This window comes from Rhododendron vialii, chromosome 12a, assembly GCF_030253575.1.
Source record: "Rhododendron vialii isolate Sample 1 chromosome 12a, ASM3025357v1".
Taxonomy (NCBI): domain Eukaryota; kingdom Viridiplantae; phylum Streptophyta; class Magnoliopsida; order Ericales; family Ericaceae; genus Rhododendron; species Rhododendron vialii.
This window is the reverse complement of record NC_080568.1, coordinates 15,563,858-15,584,220: the sequence shown is the minus strand read 5'-3', so window position 1 is coordinate 15,584,220 and position 20,363 is coordinate 15,563,858. Positions and strand designations below refer to the sequence as shown.

The following is a 20,363-nucleotide window of genomic DNA, read 5'->3' as shown; positions in this document are numbered from 1 at the left end:
CATGAACAATTGCCGCTGGCTTTGTGGGGGTATCACACATCTGTACGTACGCCAACAGGGGCGACCCATTACTCTTTGGTCTACGGTATGGAAGCAGTACTCCCCATCGAGTTGGAAGTTCCGTCTCTTCAAACTATGGTCGAGTGTGAGGTCCAGGAGCCAGAATGGTTGAGCAATCGATTTGAGGAGCTCATGTTGTTTGACGAACGTCGGTTGAGGGCTCTCTATCATATTCAAGGGTATCAGAGAAGGATTGCTTGTGTGTTCAACAAGAAAGTAAAGCCTAGGGACTTAGTAGAGGGCGACATGGTCTTAGAGGAAATCCGGGCACTAGTCTATGATCCACGCAGAAAGTTCTGACCAAAGTGGTCCGGGCCGTACATCATTAAGACCATCCTATCCGGAGGAGCCACGCAGCTTATTAACTTGGATGGAAACGAATTTTCAACTTGGATCAACTCAAGCGCTATTATCCCTGAGAGAAGCTCGCTGGGCTGGAAACCGCAAGGGTGGGCAGACCCAGGCAAAAGTTAGAGCAAAAAGCCTGCTAGGTTGAAAACCCGTAAAGGCATCCTAGGCAAAAATTAAGGCGTGCAATGAATGAGCTTGCTAGATCGAAAACTCGAAAGGGCGGTACTAGGCAAAATTTAGAGTGCAAAAGGAGAGTGTCAAAACCAGAGCGAACCTTAACCTGAACTACTTTATGACCTGATTCCTTTGCTATAAGGATATGTAGGCAGCCTTGTTATGAGGCCCGATCACGATCAATCAAAATAAAAATCCAGGTTGTAAGAATTCAAAGCGCTGAATCAAGGAAGGGAAAACCCTCCACGACTCATTTTATTATAATAACTGCTTCTAATACATAAGGCTGAGCATGATTTTCGAAAAATAAGAGCGCAACATGATGAAAGTAGGTCCACAATTTATTCCATGGTTAGGGTAGTAGGATTGAGTCAGTTTCCTTAAGCCTTAGCCCTCGCAGCAATGTCCCTCCTAAGCCATTTCCGGTAGCTCTCGCGGATCATCACAGATGGGTAAGGATGCGCATCGGTCACCTCACGAGCTCTCCAGAATCACTGATAGTTGCAAAGAATGGAGTGACAAAAGAAGGGCAGAATGACATCTACCACAACCTCTACAGGAGCCTCTTGTCTAAGGCCGAGTTGACGCTGAATCCGGTAGGGAATATAGAAAGTGAAATCCTCCAAACCAGCAAGAATGACCCACTGGGGGCCCATAAAGTGCACTGTCATAGGTGGAAGGTCTAGCCACGAGCACCTCTAAGAAATGGTCTCAGCTCGCAAGCGCCTAAAGAAGTTGACCCACTCAGGAACTCGTTTGTCCGCAAACTCAAAGCATCGTAGGGATAGTAGCATAGCTTCGTATGTGCAATTGCCAGGAGGGATGGTCAGCACGTTCGCTTTATCACAAAGCCAAATCTGCAAAAGAGAGGAAAACAAGTAAGAAACCATAGAAATCCAAACTGAGCGTTGAGGTAAAAAGAGAACGTGAGGAAAACTCGAAAAAGGAGAGCTGAGTGAGAAACCAACCTGTAGGAGGAGAGGACTACCCCCGAAAGTCTCAACCACACCAGAACAAACTTTGTCCAAACCCATCAATGTCTCAGCCAAAACCATCGGAATCACATCCTTTCGAGCCTCGATTTGAAAAGCAATGCTGACCAGTGCCGAGCTAACATGACCAGTGGAAGGTACCAAAAGATAGTCTGCAAGCAGACACATGCAAAGGGTGGTCATGCGACGAGTTTGGTAGGTCATATCCGCGAGATCGCCGGAAGGAGAGAACATCTTGATAAGTCGCATTATGTTGAGTTGACCATCGCCGACTAAGTAGCAGGCAACACCACTACTCAATCCAAGGATCGCGGCCAAGATCTTATGGACGCTCTCACGAACAGGAGGGATGATGACTTCTCCCGAGCCGTAGCCGCCAAGGTAGGCACGAAACTCCTCCACGGTAGGACAAAGCTCTTGCTCGCTAAAACGGAACACGTGGACCTCGGAATCCCAAAAACTCGCGGTTGCCCTCAAGAGCTCGGGGCGAAGATGGATATTGCGAAGGTACCTCATGGAATAGAGACCATGAGCTCGGAAGTTGAGCCAATCAATGCCCTCCATTGAAGCTAGCCATGGACGGAGTGAACCGGTTAGTAAAAGAGCCATTGGGAGAAAGATAAAGCTTTTGAAGAATGAAAGTTGAGTGGGATGAAGAGAATTTGGAACTGAAGGGCCTGAATTTATAGGAGGGGTAGAAGAAACCACTTCAACTTTCAAGGAGCCTTGGGTTTCAAAAGTGCAAATTTTCCATGAGTCTTGCATAGGAAAAGGCTTGGTCATAGCATGGAAATACAATGCAGACATGCATTGGCCCTGAAATGCCTTTGCACAAGTCAAACTTCAACTTTTGTGCAAAAGACCTTGGGAAACAGCAAAATGGAAACTGTCAGAAACAAAATCATGCGCGGCATAATGGAGCAACGCGCGGTATATCAAATCCGAAGAATCAGCACGGCGTAGAGTTGATACCCCGTGAACTTTGAGGCATAACGCACGACGTTTTAAACAAACGCACGGCATACTGTGTCTGCATTTCTGCAGTTTTTGACAGCAAGGTAGGAATGGATTTGAGGCACCTTGGGGCACCATCAACCACCTGAACACACTCCAACAAGTATTTGGGACTTCAAGGATGTTTTGTTTCGAGTCAACTCTCGAGATTCAAGGTCATGGTACAAAAAGTCGATACAATCACATTCTTGAGTTGTGTCGAGGTATCAAATTACGTTTTAAGCTGATTCAAGTCGCTTTCTCGAGTCACACAGGTCATGTTGGTCAAAAGCGACTTGGTCCAAGTTCCCGCTCGAACCCCGAATCAAAATTCGAAGTAGTCACCCTTTAAAGTCAACATTTTCTTAGTTTTCGAGTGTGTCCCAAGCATAAGGTCAAACTTCCAAGTCGTATATTAAGCTTCTGGAATTTCTATTCTCATATGTAGTCGTGATGAGCATACAACAAGAGCATTTGTGTAAATTCTCATGTGTAGCATCAAATTTCAAAGTTCATTCGATTCTTCCTTTGATTTCTATTCCTTTGTCAATATATTCCTCATTGTACACCAAGTATTGGACTCAATTTTATGATCTATAGCTAGTTGTATGAGATTGTACAACAAAGACATTGAAAGAACGATTTCTATGCATAAATTCCTGGGCATCCATGAGTCGAAGTACATAGTAAAATGAGGCTTACAAGCCTGATCCTCAAAATCCTGTCTACCAAGGGTAAATAAGCACCCCGCAAAAGAGAAGCACGCAGGCTCCATCAAAAGGCAAAAAGCAAAAGAAGAAACTCAGTCTTCATCCTCATCTCTGTCCTCACCCTCCTCCTGTCCTCCTCACAGACCTCCTCCTTTGCCTCAGAGCTGGCAACCTCCTGAGTACGAGTAACCCTGGGCACGGTACTCCCGAAAGTATCCTCCAAGTTAATATCCGTGGGCTCCTCAGTCTCATCAGAAACAACGATATGCTCCTCCTCGGTGCTGCCAGAGTGTCACTGTCTCGTCAATGGCCTTTCCTCCAGAGAGCCAGCAGAAGAAGCCTGTTGCAAAAGCATGCGAACAGGCTTTCGGTGAAGCCCTCGTGAAGTTCCTCCTCTAGCCTGCAGAAATGTAACATTCATATAGCATTTGCATTATAATCTTGAATAAGGGTGATAAGGGTAAAAGTAAACAACAAAGATTCAAGGGCTTACCATCGTCCCTCCAGCGCGAGTCAGTACCGGCGGGGGATGACCCATGTCATATTGGCGCACAAGCTGCTCCAGGCCCATCATGGCTGCCGCCATCCCCCTAGCATACTCTAGAGTCACTTGCGCAAACGAAAAGGGATAATTAGAAAGGGCAGCAATGGCAGCAAACTCACGAATGAAAACATGTCATATCTGAGCAAGGAACTCTGGAGGCTCGACCGTGGGACGAGGAATCTCCACTAGACCAGGAACTCCTCGAGCAGTCACCACATCTACTGTCCAGGAGAGTACAGGCAACCTGGCCTCGATCAGGCCCGCGCCATCACCACAACCTCCACCTCTTCTTCCCCCATCTCATCTTCTTCCTCCTCTGCCACCTCTACCACTCCGCGTCTGCTGTGTTGACTCCCAAGCAGCGCGTATCCCAAAGCTCCGCATCAAAAACTGAGCCTAGTATGCAGCGTAATCAACACCTATCTGAAAGAACAGCTTTAACTCGGGATTTGGCCGTGTGAATCGCTCGACCTCCTCCAGCGTGTACTGGCTCATCCTTTGCACAAAGGGAGGAAATGGCCCAGGGACTCGAAAAACGTCCAGCCTTAACGACTGATGTGATACCCGGTCGCCCATGTACCACTCCCAGCCGTAAGGGGACTCAAGCAACACTCTCCCCCTCGCTACCTCTCTGCTTTGAGCCACGTATGGGATGTCGAATCGATCCCAGATATGCCAGTACACGTGCGATCAAGAGCGTGAGATACAAGTATGCCGATGAAACGTATGAATTAAGCAGCCAGGAAGCATGGATACTGATCAGGACGTAGCTCGTCCAAATATAGTCAGTAGGCGTTCAAGTTGCCCTTGCCTTTCTTCACCCCTCGATATTCCTTCGACCAACGAAGGGCTTGAGGAAGTATCATGTCATCGAGGCACGACATCATGGGAGGGTACATATCCAGCACCTCGTACGTCCAAAGCTGCGGAGTTCAAAGCATGAAAAGTTAGCACAATATATACTAAGGTTGATGAAATGCTAAATAAAAGGAAAAGCAAGGTTTTGGGCCAGACCTCCCAGACTCTCCAGTAGCCGTCAAGGCTCTTCCTCGCTCCTTGGGAAAGAGACCCCATGAAGGAGTAGCACGCCCCCAAAGCCGCGCCACCCAAGTCAAAATGAGCAATCTCACCAATATTCCTCAGGGCCGGCAAGAACGACAAGTGCACTCGGTTGCGTCTGTCAGGAAACAGAGACGCACCAAGCATGTAAAAGAAAAACCACCAGGCCATCTGCTCCTCCTGAACCCTACCCTTTGGGGGCTTTGTCCAAAACTCCAAAAGCTGAGCGTATGGTGCATCCCTCTTCTCTGCCCTCAGCCTATACCCCAGGAGACGCCTCTGAAGCTCAGGAACCCTCCCCGCCAAAGCATCATAGGGGATAGGGTCACCTCCATTTCTCAGGCCAGTGATCGCCGCGAAGTCCAATGGCGTCACCGTCATCTCACCGAAAGAGAAGTGGAACGACTTTGTTGTGTCCCACCACCTTTCGGCGAGTGCCCTCACTACCTAGCGATCGTTGCTCGCCCATGTCAAACCCCAACAAACACTCTCTGAAGCCGGGCTCCCTCACCATCTCCCTCACTGCCTCAGGGAGCCTCTCCCAGAACTTTGGCACATCGGCCGCACCCCCGTAGCACGAAATCGTGATCGCCCATTACAACAAATTGATAATACTCAATAAACAGGCATAAAACTCAAAATAGGCATAATGTTCTAAAGCATGGAATTGAGAAAGCATAATGCATTGTATTGAAATGCAAGCATTAGAGCATACCTCATCTCGTCAAGGAAAAGTGCTGCTGCGGGTCCCTCAGGACTAAAGCCTCGTCGTAAACAGTCCTCTCTTGCCTGTAGCCGTCCAGCAGCGAAGGTACAACCACGTGCCAAAGTGCCATGTAAGACTCCTCGATAAAAGGCCGGTCCCGCCCAAGGACCGCAGTCGCCTCTTCCACCACAGTCCTCCGTGGAACCAAAACCTCATCCTCGTCAACCTGTGGCCCCTCGGTTGCCCCAATCTCGAGCTCGGCTCGTAATCCCTCTCGTGGGACTCAAGCAAAGCCTCTACCAGCCCAGGTACCCCTCGTAGTGTCTTTACTAAGTCCTCTAAGGACACTATCTCTAAATAGTTGCCCACACCAATGTGTCGCGACGACCCTGCACCCGCTCCACTACCTACGAACATGGCCGGTGTCTCCCGTTCCCCGGTCGTCTCCTCCTCGACAACGGGGCCTTCCCCAAGTCAGCCTGAGGCTCACTCACGGGAGAGCCCTCCGTCTCCTCCTCTGCTCGATCTGAACCACCGCCACCGTGGGCCTCTGTGGCCCTCTCCTCCAAACTAACCGCGACCTCCGATCGACCCGTCGCCTCTGTGGGCAGCATGCCCTTTTGGAATTTTCGGATTCCAAAAATGCAAGGGCCCGGAATCGAGGGAGCGCTTTTAGCTGGACGACAAGCGCTCGCAAAATACAGAGTCGCCACTCGGGTTTAAAGGTCCGACACCCAAGGAACCGTATTTCGAAGCACCTGCCGTTCTATTTGATTTGAAAAAGTTAAGGAACCAGTCCGTCATAACCATACTTGGGTTCGGGAGCCAGGTTACGAGAGGGGAAGGATTTTAAGGCACCCCTCTCGCCCAATCCGGAGATCGGTCTCTACTTAAGCATTTTGTAAAAAAGTTTGCGATTCTCCTTTTATTAATCAATTTTTAGCCAATTAGGGCAGGGAACAGTTAATCGGGGATTAAAACCGTAACACCTTGCAACATGTGATCAAAGGATAATATGAACGGATGGCATGCTTGAAAGATAAACGAGATAAAACCCAACGCTGTTACCGGGCATTAAAACAGTGCGTTGATATGAATAAGGCACAGGCTCCAGCCAACTTGCATGCATGGCTCTGCCAGCATGCAAGTTAACTATCGCGCGACCAAATCATACCATCGCGCGTTGGTTATGTCCCTCCAACAGGTTCAATTTCATCTCTTTTTGGGCTCTAGAAGGACCAGTGCACACCCAGGATTCAAACCAAGCAGATTATATGTACTGAAAGCAAATAGTTATTACAGACAGAATGGATAGAGAATAAATGCAAGCCCCTAAACAATGGAGGCATTTAAACAATGTTCATGGACCAAGCTGCCCATGCAAGGGCAACCACTGGAAACAAGCACACCATCGCGCGATGGAGTCACTTCATCGTGCGAGTGTCATGATTGGACTGCCAGGAATTGCTTTGCATGCCTGAGCTCTGAGACATATTCAAGAGCAACCCAGGGGCATTCCAAAACTAAATTACTAAGAGTTATAAGTTAAACTACAAATTTTAGCATGCAAGACAATGGTTTTAATTCAATCATACTTCAACATAACTCTTTATGCTATAACAAAACGGAAAGGAACCAAAACCCTATCCCCGCGAGGACAGTCGCGCGACAGCTAAAAGCATCGCGCGATTGAGTGAGTCCATCGTGCGCAGGAGGATTGGTGTACAATTCTTGTAACTCTGCTGACTTTAAAGCCAGAACTGGTATTGATTACCGGCCTTGGCTCTGCCAGCCCCCCTTAGGTATAAAAACAGTAAACAATAAAGGAGTTATACCTTTGCTTGAGTGTTTCGAAAATGGATTGAGCTAGGTGGTGTGGCTTGGAAGATGAGTGTATGGAAGTGATTGTAGTTATGAAGTATGAGGAGTGCTTGAAAAAGGTATTAGCTTTCTTTCTTTGATTTTTTTTGTAACCCTTTGAAAAATGATCAATGGGGAGTATATATAGGAGATGAGAGAGTGCTTGGTGGGTGGCAAACAAGGAGTAGAGACCAGCCAACAAGGCTGGCCTTGGTTACTTGGTAGCCAAGGCCATTCCAAAAGGTGACGGGAGTGGTTGTGAGAGTGGTGCAACCCATGCACCTGCAAAACACTGTTTAGTCGACGAAAATGGGGTTCCTCAGGACAGTGGCCCCCTTATCATCACAAAATCCGACTAAAAAAAGGTGAAAGTGGCGGGTGTTGACCATCGTGCGAGGGACTGGGTCCATCGCGCGATGGTTTTACCCACCCACGCGATGGTCAACAGTCAAGCTTTGACTTTGACCAACACCTAGCAAGTAAGGCGTCGCGCGAGGGACCCAATGGGTCGCGCGATGGTCAACCCCTGTGGTCACGGTTTTGACTTAGGGTTTTAGGGTTCACGACGGATTTTGCTTACTCCAAGCTCAAGCCATTTCACTCTCAATACTGTTTTTGACCTGATTCATCATCGGGGAAACAAGAAACCAAAAAAGAAATTAAATCAATTGGGAAACCAGATTGGGGTGTCTACAGTAGTCCCTCTTTGATGGCACGCGGAGCACCATTGGCTGGTACGGGTAACGTCAAAGATTTCTAGACACTCATCCAATTTAACCAAGAGCTGATAAAATGGAAAATGCAAACCAGCATATAAAAATATTGTGCACCAATGGATCGGAGAGCTGATCAACCGTTTGAAGCAATTCTCTTGGGGAACAACTAGATCGGACGGATGGATCGTCGCTGATTTTGAAAATGGACGGATGGATCATCGTTGATTGATAATCGGACGGATAGATCGTCGCTGATTTTGAAAATGGACGGATAAATCGTCGTTGATTGATAATCGAACGGATAAATCGTCGCTGATTTTGAAAATGGACGGATAGATCGTCGCTGATTTTGAAAATGGACGGATAGATCATCGTTGATTGATAATGGGACGGATAGATCGTCGCTGATTTTGATAATGGACGGATAGATCGTCGCTGATTTTGAAAAAGGACCTCGCGCGGGCGGATTACTGCTGGGGATTCAAACGGTGCTCAATTTGAAAGTCATTAATTCAGGACGACCATCAAAATTACTGCGGTGCCATACCCAAGAACGATGGGCTTTTTGTAGGAGAGATAAACCCGATCGGACCAGTCCAGAAGCTGTATTGGGCCTGGAAGCCCAACCAAACCATCACGCGACAGAGCCACTCCGTCGCGCGAGGGTTTTCTGTTTGGGCTTGGGTCTGGAAAGAGCCCAGACCCGGCCCAGACCTGCTTTCTTCCATACAATCGACAGGGACATTCTGAAAACCGCTCACAACAGTTTCAAACTTTTTCTAACTCTCTTCTCCTTCAAACCCTTGATTTCATCACGAAAATCGATAAGCCCACACGCAAACATACACCCATGGCGGATCACGGCAATGGTGGCGGTGGAGGAGAGGTTGTTGAACGTCCAGAGGACGAGGGAGGACCTATGGTGACTGAAACGGGAGATCAAACGGCAATGGGGGAGACCATGGGTGCTGGTGCAGCCGCTACAGGCAGCGGTGATGGCGATCAAAGCCGTGAGCAGGAGGTTGGTGGTGCTGATAAGTGTCGCACGATGGAGCCAGATCGTCGCGCGACGGAGGAGCTGAGGACAGTGGGGTCCGTCGTTGAGCCTTTGGACCCGAGCAAAGCCGTGAGTGGCTCGGTGGTGATTGGGGCTGAGTCTGGAGAAGCGGGTAGCGGTGGTGTTGGTGGTGAGGGCGTTGGGCCGAGTAGGTCTCCGCCGAGGGATCTGGCGAGAGGCAAGGGTGTGGCATCAGAGGAGGAGGAGACCACAGGGATCACCTTTGCGTACAGAGAGGAGGATGTACTCTTCCGCCCGACGGCCACATCATCGAGCCACAAGCCGATCACGAAATAGGATGTCGTCAAGCTTCTGAGCGACGAGCAACTTGCTCAACTTTTAGAGCACAACCCCGCAATAGGGGCTGCTATTTTGGAGGCCCAGGAGGAACGTGAAAGAGTAATAGCAGCTTCAGAGGCTGCATCGAGGGCCAAGAGGGAAAGAGCCGCTGAGGAGGAGGTTTTGATAGGCTTGGAGGCCGAGGAGAGAGCCAGAGTTAGGGTGCACGGGCATAGAGTGATGGCGGTGATAGAGGCGGAGGGGCTGACCCGGGTTCCTTTTATAGCAGAGGGATACGTGCCACCCACACCACATTTGTTTGTGCCGTCGAGTTTTACAGCGTACAGGCCACGGCGGATGGAGTACAACTCCGAGCTTGTCTTGAGAGATCCTGAGACCCACATTTCAAGCAATTGGACAGAGGTAACTTTCAAAAATCCCCCTTTGTAGTTTCAAATTCGAATTTGCCCACTGGTGCTTGAATGTTAAAACGTATACGGTAATTCTTGAAAGGAAAGTCCAATATTGCAAAATCATGAACTTGACATTGAATACCACGCATGCAAAATAATAACTTGAACCAACCATCTGTTGCCAAATTGCATTGATTACCTAGAACTTGAGAATGAGAGTCTTGCATGCTAACATACCCTCTTGTTGCCTGTCCTATGTTTTGTGTCGGACATAGGAGAGAGCAAGGCAGAGAGATATCTGTGGCTTTGGAGGTGCATGCAGCTCTTTGGCATTGTATCAGGGTTTGCCTACTAGGGTGAGGCAGTTAGTGGATGAGGTGGGCTTTGGTGAATTCATTCAGACACTTACCCCAGCCAGAAACGATCACGCCGTTTTAGTAGCACTCGCAGAGAGGTGGAGGGATACTACCAACACCTTTCACCTATCGCTCGGGGAGATGACAGTGACACCCGCTGACTTCGCAGCGATTACCGGTTTGAGAGTTGGGGAAGAGCCTATTCCATTTGACTCGGGCATTCACGAAGACTCGGCGGCCCTGGAATGGTTCTTGGGAGAGATGCCCAAAGTTGAGGAGGGGATGGCGAGGTATGGACAGTTCACGAGGTATCTTAAGAAAAAGGTGACGACTGAAGAGGAGGCGGAGCCGATGGCCCGGGCATACCTGTTGTACCTTTTTGGCGCGACCTTGTACCCGAATAGGCGCAGCAAAGTTCACTTGTCGTACTTGCCCGCGCTGAGGGGTGGAGCGGCACTGGGCGCGGCCTATGGCTTCTTGGGCGACTCATCGAGGACAGAGGTGAGCACAGCCGGATATTGGAGAATCTGGGAGGTATGATTTCAATAGAGTAAAGCACAATTTCATATTATACTATATCCATTCGATTGCACGGCCTGCTTGATCGTATTATTACATGCACTGATGACTTGCTTTGCTTGTGAACCATGCAACTTTGGCAATACGAGGTTTTGAACATGTGTCGTCCAGCATCTAAAAGCTTGGACTTGGGGGTCCTCCCACGTGCTCACATTTGGAGCAAGAAGAACATGGGAGAGAAGAAGGGGAGAGGCGATCTGAATGGCTTCAGGGTATACATGGACGAGCTCCCGCCTTCACAGGTATAACATGAAACTTTGACCGAACCAAGTACATAACCCTTTGTATTGCTTTAATGTTGTCGCTGATCAATATTTGCATTGTTTCCCTATCACATGTACAGGTCGAATGGGATCCTTGGAGGGTGGCAGGGCCTAAGCCCGAGTACTTGGCTAGGAGTAGGGTTGTGACGGCAAGCAGAGTGTTGCTGGAGTCTGCCTTTGGTTGGCAATGGTACTTGGGAGATCGGGTGACACGCTAGTCGCTTGGCCTTTCTGAGTTCCAGGTGCCTGGGCCACTTCCACCACGGGCCTAACACACAGGAGAGTACACACTGGCCGAGCTGGAGATGTTCACGCAGCTTGACACCGACCTGACACGCCACTTGCGTCCTGACATGGACTACGTGACATACCAGAGGGAGCGTTTGGCAGGACCGTTGAGAGTCCGAGAGTTCAGAGAGGTCCGGAGCCAGGCTCATGGAGCTGCTGAGGAGAGGAAGGCTGTAGGAGATAGACAGAGCGGTGGCGAAGGCCGTGTGAGACGAGGCCTAAGCGGACCAGTGAGAGGTGGGCCACCGAAATTGTTGTGGAAGATAGCAGTGGTAGACTCTCAGGGCAACCCAGCTGAGCTACACCTAGCACCTGCCAGAGTTGAGCCTACACCGATCATCGTTCTAGTAAGACATTGTTGTTTCCTTTCATTGCACGTCACTAGAATAGAAACATTACTGAAATGCATGACAGTTCTGCATTCACTATTGCAGGTACCAACCGAGTGGGCGAACGAAGCTGTTAGTCGCATGCTTGCGCTGGAGAATGCAATAAGAAGCAGCAGGTGGTTTGCCATTGGATTTGTGCTATCCAGCGCAAGCATTACAACAAAAAAGGTGTAAGACGACGAAAAAAATTCCTCGCCAATTGCATGCTTTTCATCGCCAAAGTTGTTGCCGACGAAAAAAATTTGTCACCCCATTCCTCGTTCTTTGTTTCACGCAAAAGACCCCTCGCAACGAAAAATACATTTTCCTCGTCAATGACTGCCATGGCCGACGAATTAATTACTCGCTAATGTTTTCCATGGCCGACAGATTAATTATTTCCTCGTTGTTTTATTCCCATGGCCGACGAAGAATTCCTCGCCATCAATTACGTTTTCGTCGCAAAGTAATTTAATGCTTTTTTTCAAAAAAGCAACAACGAGACAAGTATTCCTCGTCCAAAAGATTTTGGAGAGAATTTATTTCGTCGATAATTTACAATTGGTGTTGTTTCATTCACCCTGTCCATTTTAAACCACTCCCAAATCCAATCAACCAAATTTTACATAGAGGGAAAAAAATGGTTGAACATAAGAATACATCTTACAAAAGTCACTAATAACCTTCATATTACCATAAACAGCTAAACAAAGTAATAAAGATTTCAAGGTGTCCATTCACTGTCCAAAAAGACCCAAGTTAACTGAACATAGATAGTAATATAAGTGATGCACTAATTAGTGAGTAGCGGTCGAAGACACAAACAAAAAGGAAAAGTTGTTGGACGGCCCATCATAACAAAAAGAAGTATCAACACAAAAAGATCTTGGCCTTGTCATATATACCACCAACCTTCTGGATGGCCCATCATAACAAAAAGAAGTATCAACATCAACACAAAGAGATCTTGGCCTTGTCATATATACCACCAACTTTCTGGACGGCCCATCATAACAAAAAGAAGTATCAACACACAAAAATCTTGGCCTTGTCATATATACCACCAACCTTCAACATATCCAATCTGCAAACGCAAAATAAAAGAAAATCATTACTATGTTCAGATATCAACTACAGTACATATAATTACTTAAGCCTAAAGCCAATTAAAGATTCAATGCATGGTCATTAATAATTCAACCAGAACCCCCTTTGACATTATACTAGTCAAAAATAATTTCATCATATCCAAAACATAAGGTGCACATACAACTACCAAGAAAAAAAAACATCTATTAGATAGACTTTCTCATTTGTGAGAGCACCGAACATGAAAGTCCTAATGGTAGCCATCAATATGGTTTGGAAGAAGAACCAAATCATGAAAAGCCACCAGTTCAAGAAAAGACAGTTGGTGAGAGTAGTAATGAGGAGAGCTTTAACTCAATTCATGGACTCGATTCTATTGTTCAGGATTCCCAAAGCCCATTGATTGAAGAATGTGTAGAGTCTGCTATTCAGTGTAGCCTGTTCCAAAACATAGAAACCCAACAGGGTAAAAACCAGGAACAAGTAGAGGAAAAGGAGAGAGTAAATGACGTGGGTACTAATCCAGTGACGTGGGACTCCAATGTTATTCTGAGGGCCTCTTAGGTGCAAGGTATAGACCTTCTTGTAGACTTAAATCCTAGTGCTGTAAGAAAGAACATCAGAAGCCAACAGTTTGAAGCATCAATGAGTACAGATGGGGAGGACATTGACAGTTACATTATGGACTCTCAGGAGCAGGAACAAAATGCCATGGACTAGGAGTTGCAGAATACCATCATAGCAGGTAACAATCTTGGAATTAAATTTAACAATGCTGGTGTACTGAGAATGAAAAAGATGATAGAAAATGAGCATAAAGCATTGGTACCTTCGCTGAAAAACAATACTTATGCCCCTATTATGAGGGACCAATAATCTTTCGATCAACAGAGTAGAATAAGTTAAGAGGCCTCAAGGAAGATCACTTTATGGAATGTAAGGGGATTGGCTAGTTCAATTAAAAGAGGTTTGTCTCAAAGCTTGTTAAGGAGAGAAGTCTTGAGGTTATACTGAATTGTCCATTGTTCAATATTATGGGGATCCTCTGATGTAGATTATGATGAGGCTGAGTCTGGGGATGTTGGATTCTTAACTATTTGGAATCCAGAAAATTCAAACCAAAGGAGGAAGCAGGCATTAAGTGTAGAACTAAAAGGCTTGGCGGCGTGGGCTGTTTGCTGTCGTATGGTGGTTTCGTTTCGTTCCAGTGCTGGTCTTGGGGGTTCGGTGATGCATGGGTGGATGGCCGGCGATGTCTCTCTGCGGCAGGGTAGCGGCTGATAGTGGCAGAAGTTTGGTGGCTTTGATCCGGGACTCAGCTGTCGGTGCTTGGGGTGTTGGTCGGCGATCTAGATCCAGGTGGGTTGGGGTTTGCTGTGTTGGCTTGCCCATATGTTGGAGCGGGGCCTATGTTTCCTATGGGCCTCGCCTTAGGAGGTGTTTTGGTGGCGGTGGTGGCTGGTGGAGGTGGCTTCTGGCAGTGGGTCTGCTGGTGGCAGTGTGTTGACTGGAGTGGATGGCGGCGTTGGATGTAGGCGACGATTGATTTCTGCTGTAAGGTTTAGGTTGTGGCTGTGGGCAGACTACTTTGGGTTTAGTTTGTTTGGGTCAGGCCAATTTGTGGATTTGTGATTGTATCTCTTGGGGCCTGGCCCATATTGGGTGTGTTTGGACTTGTCCAAACAGTTTTTTTTTTCTCATCCAACCCTTGGTTGGATTCTCCTTCCCTTCCCCCATCTTGATGTACCCTTTGTCAAGATTTTTGAATAAATTTTTGCCTATCAAAAAAAAAAACATGAAAGTCCTAAATTTTAAAGCATTTACTATTATACTTTAGACAAATATAGCCAAACAATAAATAAAAGCTCTGAACACTACGAAACATGAGAACAATGTTGTATTTTCGAGGAAAAGCCAGAACTTCAATCACCCTTAGGAAATCACATTAAATCCAACAATGTATCTAATCAAACTATGAAAGTCAGGATTTCACGTTCAAACACATTTCTGTTTTTCATGGTTACTATCACTTTCACTTGCACATTCTAACATTCAAAACTTAACTCTTACTATGAGATTTTCACCCAACTTCTTACTGATATGAAAAAATTGAAGAGAGCAGCCTTGGGAACCTTCACTTGCACATTCTAACATTCAAACTTGACTCTTACTATGAGATTTTCACCTGACTTTTTACTGATATGAAAAAATTGAAGGGAACAACCCTGGGATGGAAGTCGGCGTTATTTGACCAACATAATTAGAGGTGCTAGTTATGTTCTGCACTTTATAAGATGCAAAACAATTTCCAATTATATTGTAGTGCATGGTGTGGACTCTAGATATATTGCGTTTATCACTAGATTGCCATGTCCAACTTTAGCCGCCAACAGCTTAATTGCATGTCCAGAATCTACATGTACTAACAAGGGAATAATACAGAGAGGGAGGGGAGTTAAGGATACTTGCTGATGCAGTGACGAGGAATGTGGAGTTCGATCCTATCAATAATGGAAAGCAAAATTGCGAGCTAAATTACTAACCATCTAGCATGTTGTTCATGTGCTCCTTGAATTCTCAATATATTTGCTGAATCCATTCCCTTGGTGCTTCAAATACTCCATGATTGTAGCTGTCGTCAACTCCATCTGCTTGTTTGACTGTGAAAGCACATCTATCTTTTGCTGTTGTGCTTCCCTTTCCTTTTGATATTCTTCTACCAGGGACTCGAGATGCGATACGTATTGACTGTTGGCTGCAGATGCAATAGTGGTCCTAAGAGATGAGGAAGGCCTCATACCCAATCCTTTAATGTATCCTGATTTTGCCTTGAGCGACTTGATTGAAAGCTCCTCTTGTGTGATCGGTGTCACACCAGCCTCAGTACAATGTTCAGCCTCTACCTCTATGATCTTCCTCTTTTAAAATGTAAAACAACATAGAGTAATAAGATTTAAGCTTCAGATACTTTAGCAACTAAAGCAAATAACCAAATATTCGTACATAGTTCTTCTCGGATTCTTCAGAGATCCACATTTTTGTATCTTCATTGAAGTGGGTAGATTTGTAAACTTCTTTCAAGTCCGGCACACGATTCCCATTGGTTTGCATCTGATCAATTAATATTTGAACCAGTAAGTAGATTAAGCATATTTGCATTCTAACAACTACAATATAAAAAAACTCACCATTGCAGCTACCCTCACTGGGATGGACTTCGAACCACATCTATGTTTGGACTTCATTTCGCTCCGATTCTTTATGTTTTTAGTTGATTTGTTCTAAAAAAACAGCCAAAAAAAAAGAGGAGAAACAAGAACTGCAATTGATTAATTGCCCCTAGCATTACAAGCCGAAAAGAAAGTACCATGCAAAAAACATAACCAACCCAATCAAACTTGTTGAAACAATTTTTCCACATGTCCTATACAAAATGAAACCAAAATAAGCTCAGGTAAAAAGCAATATCATGAATCAGTGACTGAAAGTTTGTGCATGCGTTTCCACATAAATGAAACTGCAACTTGTGCATTTTCATTAAAAATGTTGAGGTAAAAAGGAAACTAAACATATGCACTTCACTGATCTGAAAATAAATTAGTTTGTGCATGCACTTCACTGACCTGAAATTTGGTATCACTCCATTTCTTATCAATTAGACCGATCAACTGTTCGTGACCGACGCCACATGGTGGGTGGCTTCTGGCATACTCTACCCCCTTAGTACTCTTAAGCTTCTTATACTTTCTGTAAAGCAGATGGGTGTAATCACTCAGTCTACGCCCAAATTGTCTTGCCACTGCCTTCTCAATATCAATGGGATCTCTCTCCAAGTTAAATCGATCCTGCCAAAGCCAATAGCAAAGGTATTGATTAATATGAATTGTGATTTCACTACAAGAAAATGCACTTTTGGCGACTAGATCTGCCAACGCAATGCATTTTCGTAGGCAAATGTAGCCTTTTGGCGAGGAGAAAATAGAGTCGTGGGCAAAACATCCAATTTGACTATCTTTTTGGCAACGCAGTAAGATATCGTTGGCAAAAGTAATAATCCATAAATGGCGCCATCCACCTAGGTTAAGAGGGAAATTTATTGCCCACGCTGCTTATTCTTGGCAACGTAAGACGCGTTGGAAAAGTGTTTATTTTGTGATTTGAAAAATATTTAGTTATTATTATCAACGTTGAGGGAATTCAGTGCACCCCCACTACTTCCTCATGTTGGAAGATTTTTGGCCCTCTCTCTCTCTTTCTCTTCCAATCAATGCCCGACGCCTTCAATCCAGTCTATGTCTCTCTCTATCCATCCATCTTCCCTTCTCCCTCTCAAATCTGTGCGCACTAGGGTTTTGTTTCAAACTACGATTAGACGCCAAAATTTTTATTTCAGATTGTGGATTTGATTCATCCAGAGAAATTGCCGTTTGATTTTGAGGAAATTTCCATTTGATTTAGAGAATTTACGTTTGATTGATTTGATTTTCTAGGATTTGGTGCACTAAAGCAACTTGGCAGTGTAAAGGCTAACATTTGAAGGCTGATTTGTTGGATCCATTGATTGAGTTGAAGGTATTGGGTTCTTCTCTGTGACATACAGTCCCAATAAAAGGGTCCACATTTTGTATTCCTTTCCTCTCCATTTTTGCTATGATTGTTTTATGAGGATTCCCATTTCTCTGATTGATTCATGCTTTTAATAAGGGCAAAAGGAAAAGCAAAAGAAGTTTTTTCATACTGTTTTGATACGGGTATCTTTTCATTCTTATGCTAAATGGTTCTGTTAACATCTTCATTATAGTTATTTTTGGTCTTCTTTGTGTTCTACAAAAACATACTATGATTTAATTTTAACCTCTTGAATCCGCAGAAGGGAAGCAAGAACAAAGGGCAATGACAGAACATGAAAAGTTTAGAACAATATTGTACTGCAAGGAACTTATCTGATTCTTTTTTTTTTTTATCGGCATCCACATTATCTGCTTTGGAGTTACAGAGGAGGTCAAATGCGTTGTTTTGATTTGAATCACGGACGGACAAGAACAACCTTAGGGAAAATGGGCAAGAAGAGTTGCGACAATGAGGAGAATCAACCGTTTGAGAGGGAGTTCAAGTGAGGTTGAAGCATCTCCTAGATTTCACGAGAACAGAGTAATGCTTATGTGTATACAACTATACATTACTTTGGAGTTATTATTCTACAAAGGGCTATTTTAACAGTTTTCACAAATTATTACTCCACACGTTTTGTCACTAGTTACATCCATTTAGTTATATCATTAGATTTTTTTTTTCAGTTCATTAGTTGCTTCATGTACTGATATTTTTTTAGGTTATTGTATGTCTTTTAGGCGGAAAGAAGACTGGTGGTTATGGATTTCATCTCGTGTACCCGCGGACAACCTCTCCAAATTCTATTGCAAAGTGGGTGAGAAGCAATCATAATCTTCATATTAAACACTAATCAAAGCCACGGATGCATGGAGCAATTGATGAGCTAGAAGTAAGCAATGTAGATATCAAATTATCAATACAGTTTCTATGATTTAGAGGAGTTAACAATAGAGAAGAAAAAACGAGAAGATTCTATATGAAAACAGAATGTGAAACCAAATGTTTGTTGATTTTTTCCCCTTACGTATGCTTCTGTTCTTGTAAAGTTACGATCATTTATGGCTTCTTAGAATAAATGATGGTGTCTAATCAATGCTTATTTAACATTGCAGCCGTGCTAGCACTAACCTCGGTATTGTGCAAGGAGTGTGTACGGGGCCAATTCAGGAGAAGAGGATGCACAATGTCAAGAAATAGCTTAGTCAACCTATGCCTTTGATATTAACCACAGACTCTGTACCTAGACGGGAAAAACATCACACTGCAGCTTCATCGGCTCTTGGAAAAAAAATTACTTTGTCTTGTGATTTTAGGATATTCAATTATTGTAAAATATTTTTAATACTCTTTGGATATGTGGATGCATTTTGTTCAAGTACAGTTTGTAAGTGTTCTGTTGTAATTTTACTTGTTGGATGAATTTCAATAACAATTGAGATGGATTTGGTTGGAATTAATTGATAAATAGATGCATTCTTATTTTGTAAATTAGTCGGGATCTGATAGGTGTTAACTGAATTATAATCAAAATTATAAATTTTGCAGAATGAAAAAACCTTTTTACCAACGCAATTAACTGTGGGCAAAAGTAAATAAGAAAATATTGTAATTACCTTAATGCGTTGAAGCATAGGTGCCTTCACACTTTCATCTGCAGCTTTCCATCTACGGATAGTAAGATCTTCCAAATTTGTTCGAACCTCTACACCAATCTGTGTGGCAAGTTTACAAGCAAACTTCCCGATAGGTGCACGAAAACACTGTGGGATGGGAACAAGAAGCTTTCCTTCTTTGTCGAATATTTGCTGAACCATTAAGCCTCGTGTCGGGCCACGGATAGGTCTATCAGCAACTGTTGTTATAATGAAGCTATGTAGTAAGTGCCAAGCTTGAGCAAAAAAAATAAAGTGCAAAAGTAGTGCTTAATTATACTGTCAAAAGAAAAATGTAAATAACGTTTAAAGCTTACCGACAGGTGCTACAAAGGGAGCTGCCTGAATCTCCTGCTCAGCATCAAGAGGTTGTGGAGGTTGGGTATCCACATTTGGATGTGGGGTCGATCGGGTCACCCTCTCACGGATGGGGCTCGCGTCATGTTGGTTTCTGGTAGGTGCTTGTTGAAGATGTGATGTTCCAAGCTGCATTTGAGGTACCACTTGCATCCTTACAACCTAAAATACCAAGAGACAATACTTGCTGAAAAGAGTCATCAGACTGATCAGAGTCGTAATCACTATCATCCTCATTACCAGGTGAGCTGTCACCATCCGCCTCAGCCCTGATTAGTTTGCCATTCCTTTTCATAGGTACGTAATGAACGAAACCGCTTAAAGAAGCTGGTATATGCTTGAACCCCATAGCTTGCACCCTCTTTTCATTCTCTTTGACTTTGTTGTTTCTCATCCTCCCGTATTCGTTTTCATTCTCTTTGACTTTGTTGTTTCTCTTCCTCTTGTAACCATTTTGCTTCTATTTTGCGAGGTCGCCTAGTTTCACCCATTGTTTATCGCTTTTGGACATGTTATGCACTATAAACAATAAAATGACAGATCATAATGTAGAGAAAGACAATGATCCCAACAAGACACGGATTAATATCTTCTTTAGATTAACAAAAAAGTACATAACATAAACATTTGCATAGACAGCTTCATGAGTTCCACACGATTACTAATTACCAACAGGAAGACAAGGACATTCATTCACATATTGACATCAATAACTTCATGAGTTCAAAACGATTACTAATCATCAACAAGAAGACACAAACGTTCATCCACATATAAAGCATCGTAGATAAGTTAAATATCATAATCCATATCATCCTCAAATATTTCTTACTCTTCATCAGCTTCTGCCTCTACATTGTCTTCCAAAATTCCATCTGATGGC

The 20,363-nt window shown here is 44.6% G+C and overlaps 1 protein-coding gene across 3 annotated transcripts; it reads right to left on the bottom strand.

Moving 5' to 3' along the window:
• Positions 1-12,440: 12,440 nt before the first annotated feature.
• On the bottom strand, positions 12,441-19,638 carry LOC131311780 (uncharacterized). Of its 3 annotated transcripts, XR_009195581.1 has the most exons (8): positions 19,441-19,638; positions 19,085-19,323; positions 16,481-16,702; positions 16,046-16,138; positions 15,861-15,968; positions 15,397-15,775; positions 12,762-12,852; positions 12,441-12,680 (listed from the first exon to the last, which is right to left on the bottom strand). XR_009195581.1 is itself a non-coding variant. In XM_058339351.1 (7 exons), the coding sequence occupies exons 1-6, from the start codon at positions 19,631-19,633 to the stop codon at positions 15,416-15,418; spliced, it is 1,215 nt and encodes a 404-aa protein (XP_058195334.1). In that variant the 5' UTR covers positions 19,634-19,638; the 3' UTR covers positions 12,441-12,852; positions 15,397-15,415. The 3 variants fall into 3 exon arrangements, 2 of the variants coding, with proteins under 2 accessions (XP_058195334.1, XP_058195335.1); XM_058339351.1 differs by having other exon boundaries at positions 12,441-12,852; XM_058339352.1 differs by lacking the exon at positions 16,046-16,138 and having other exon boundaries at positions 12,441-12,852.
• Between the last annotated feature and the right edge of the window lie 725 nt (positions 19,639-20,363).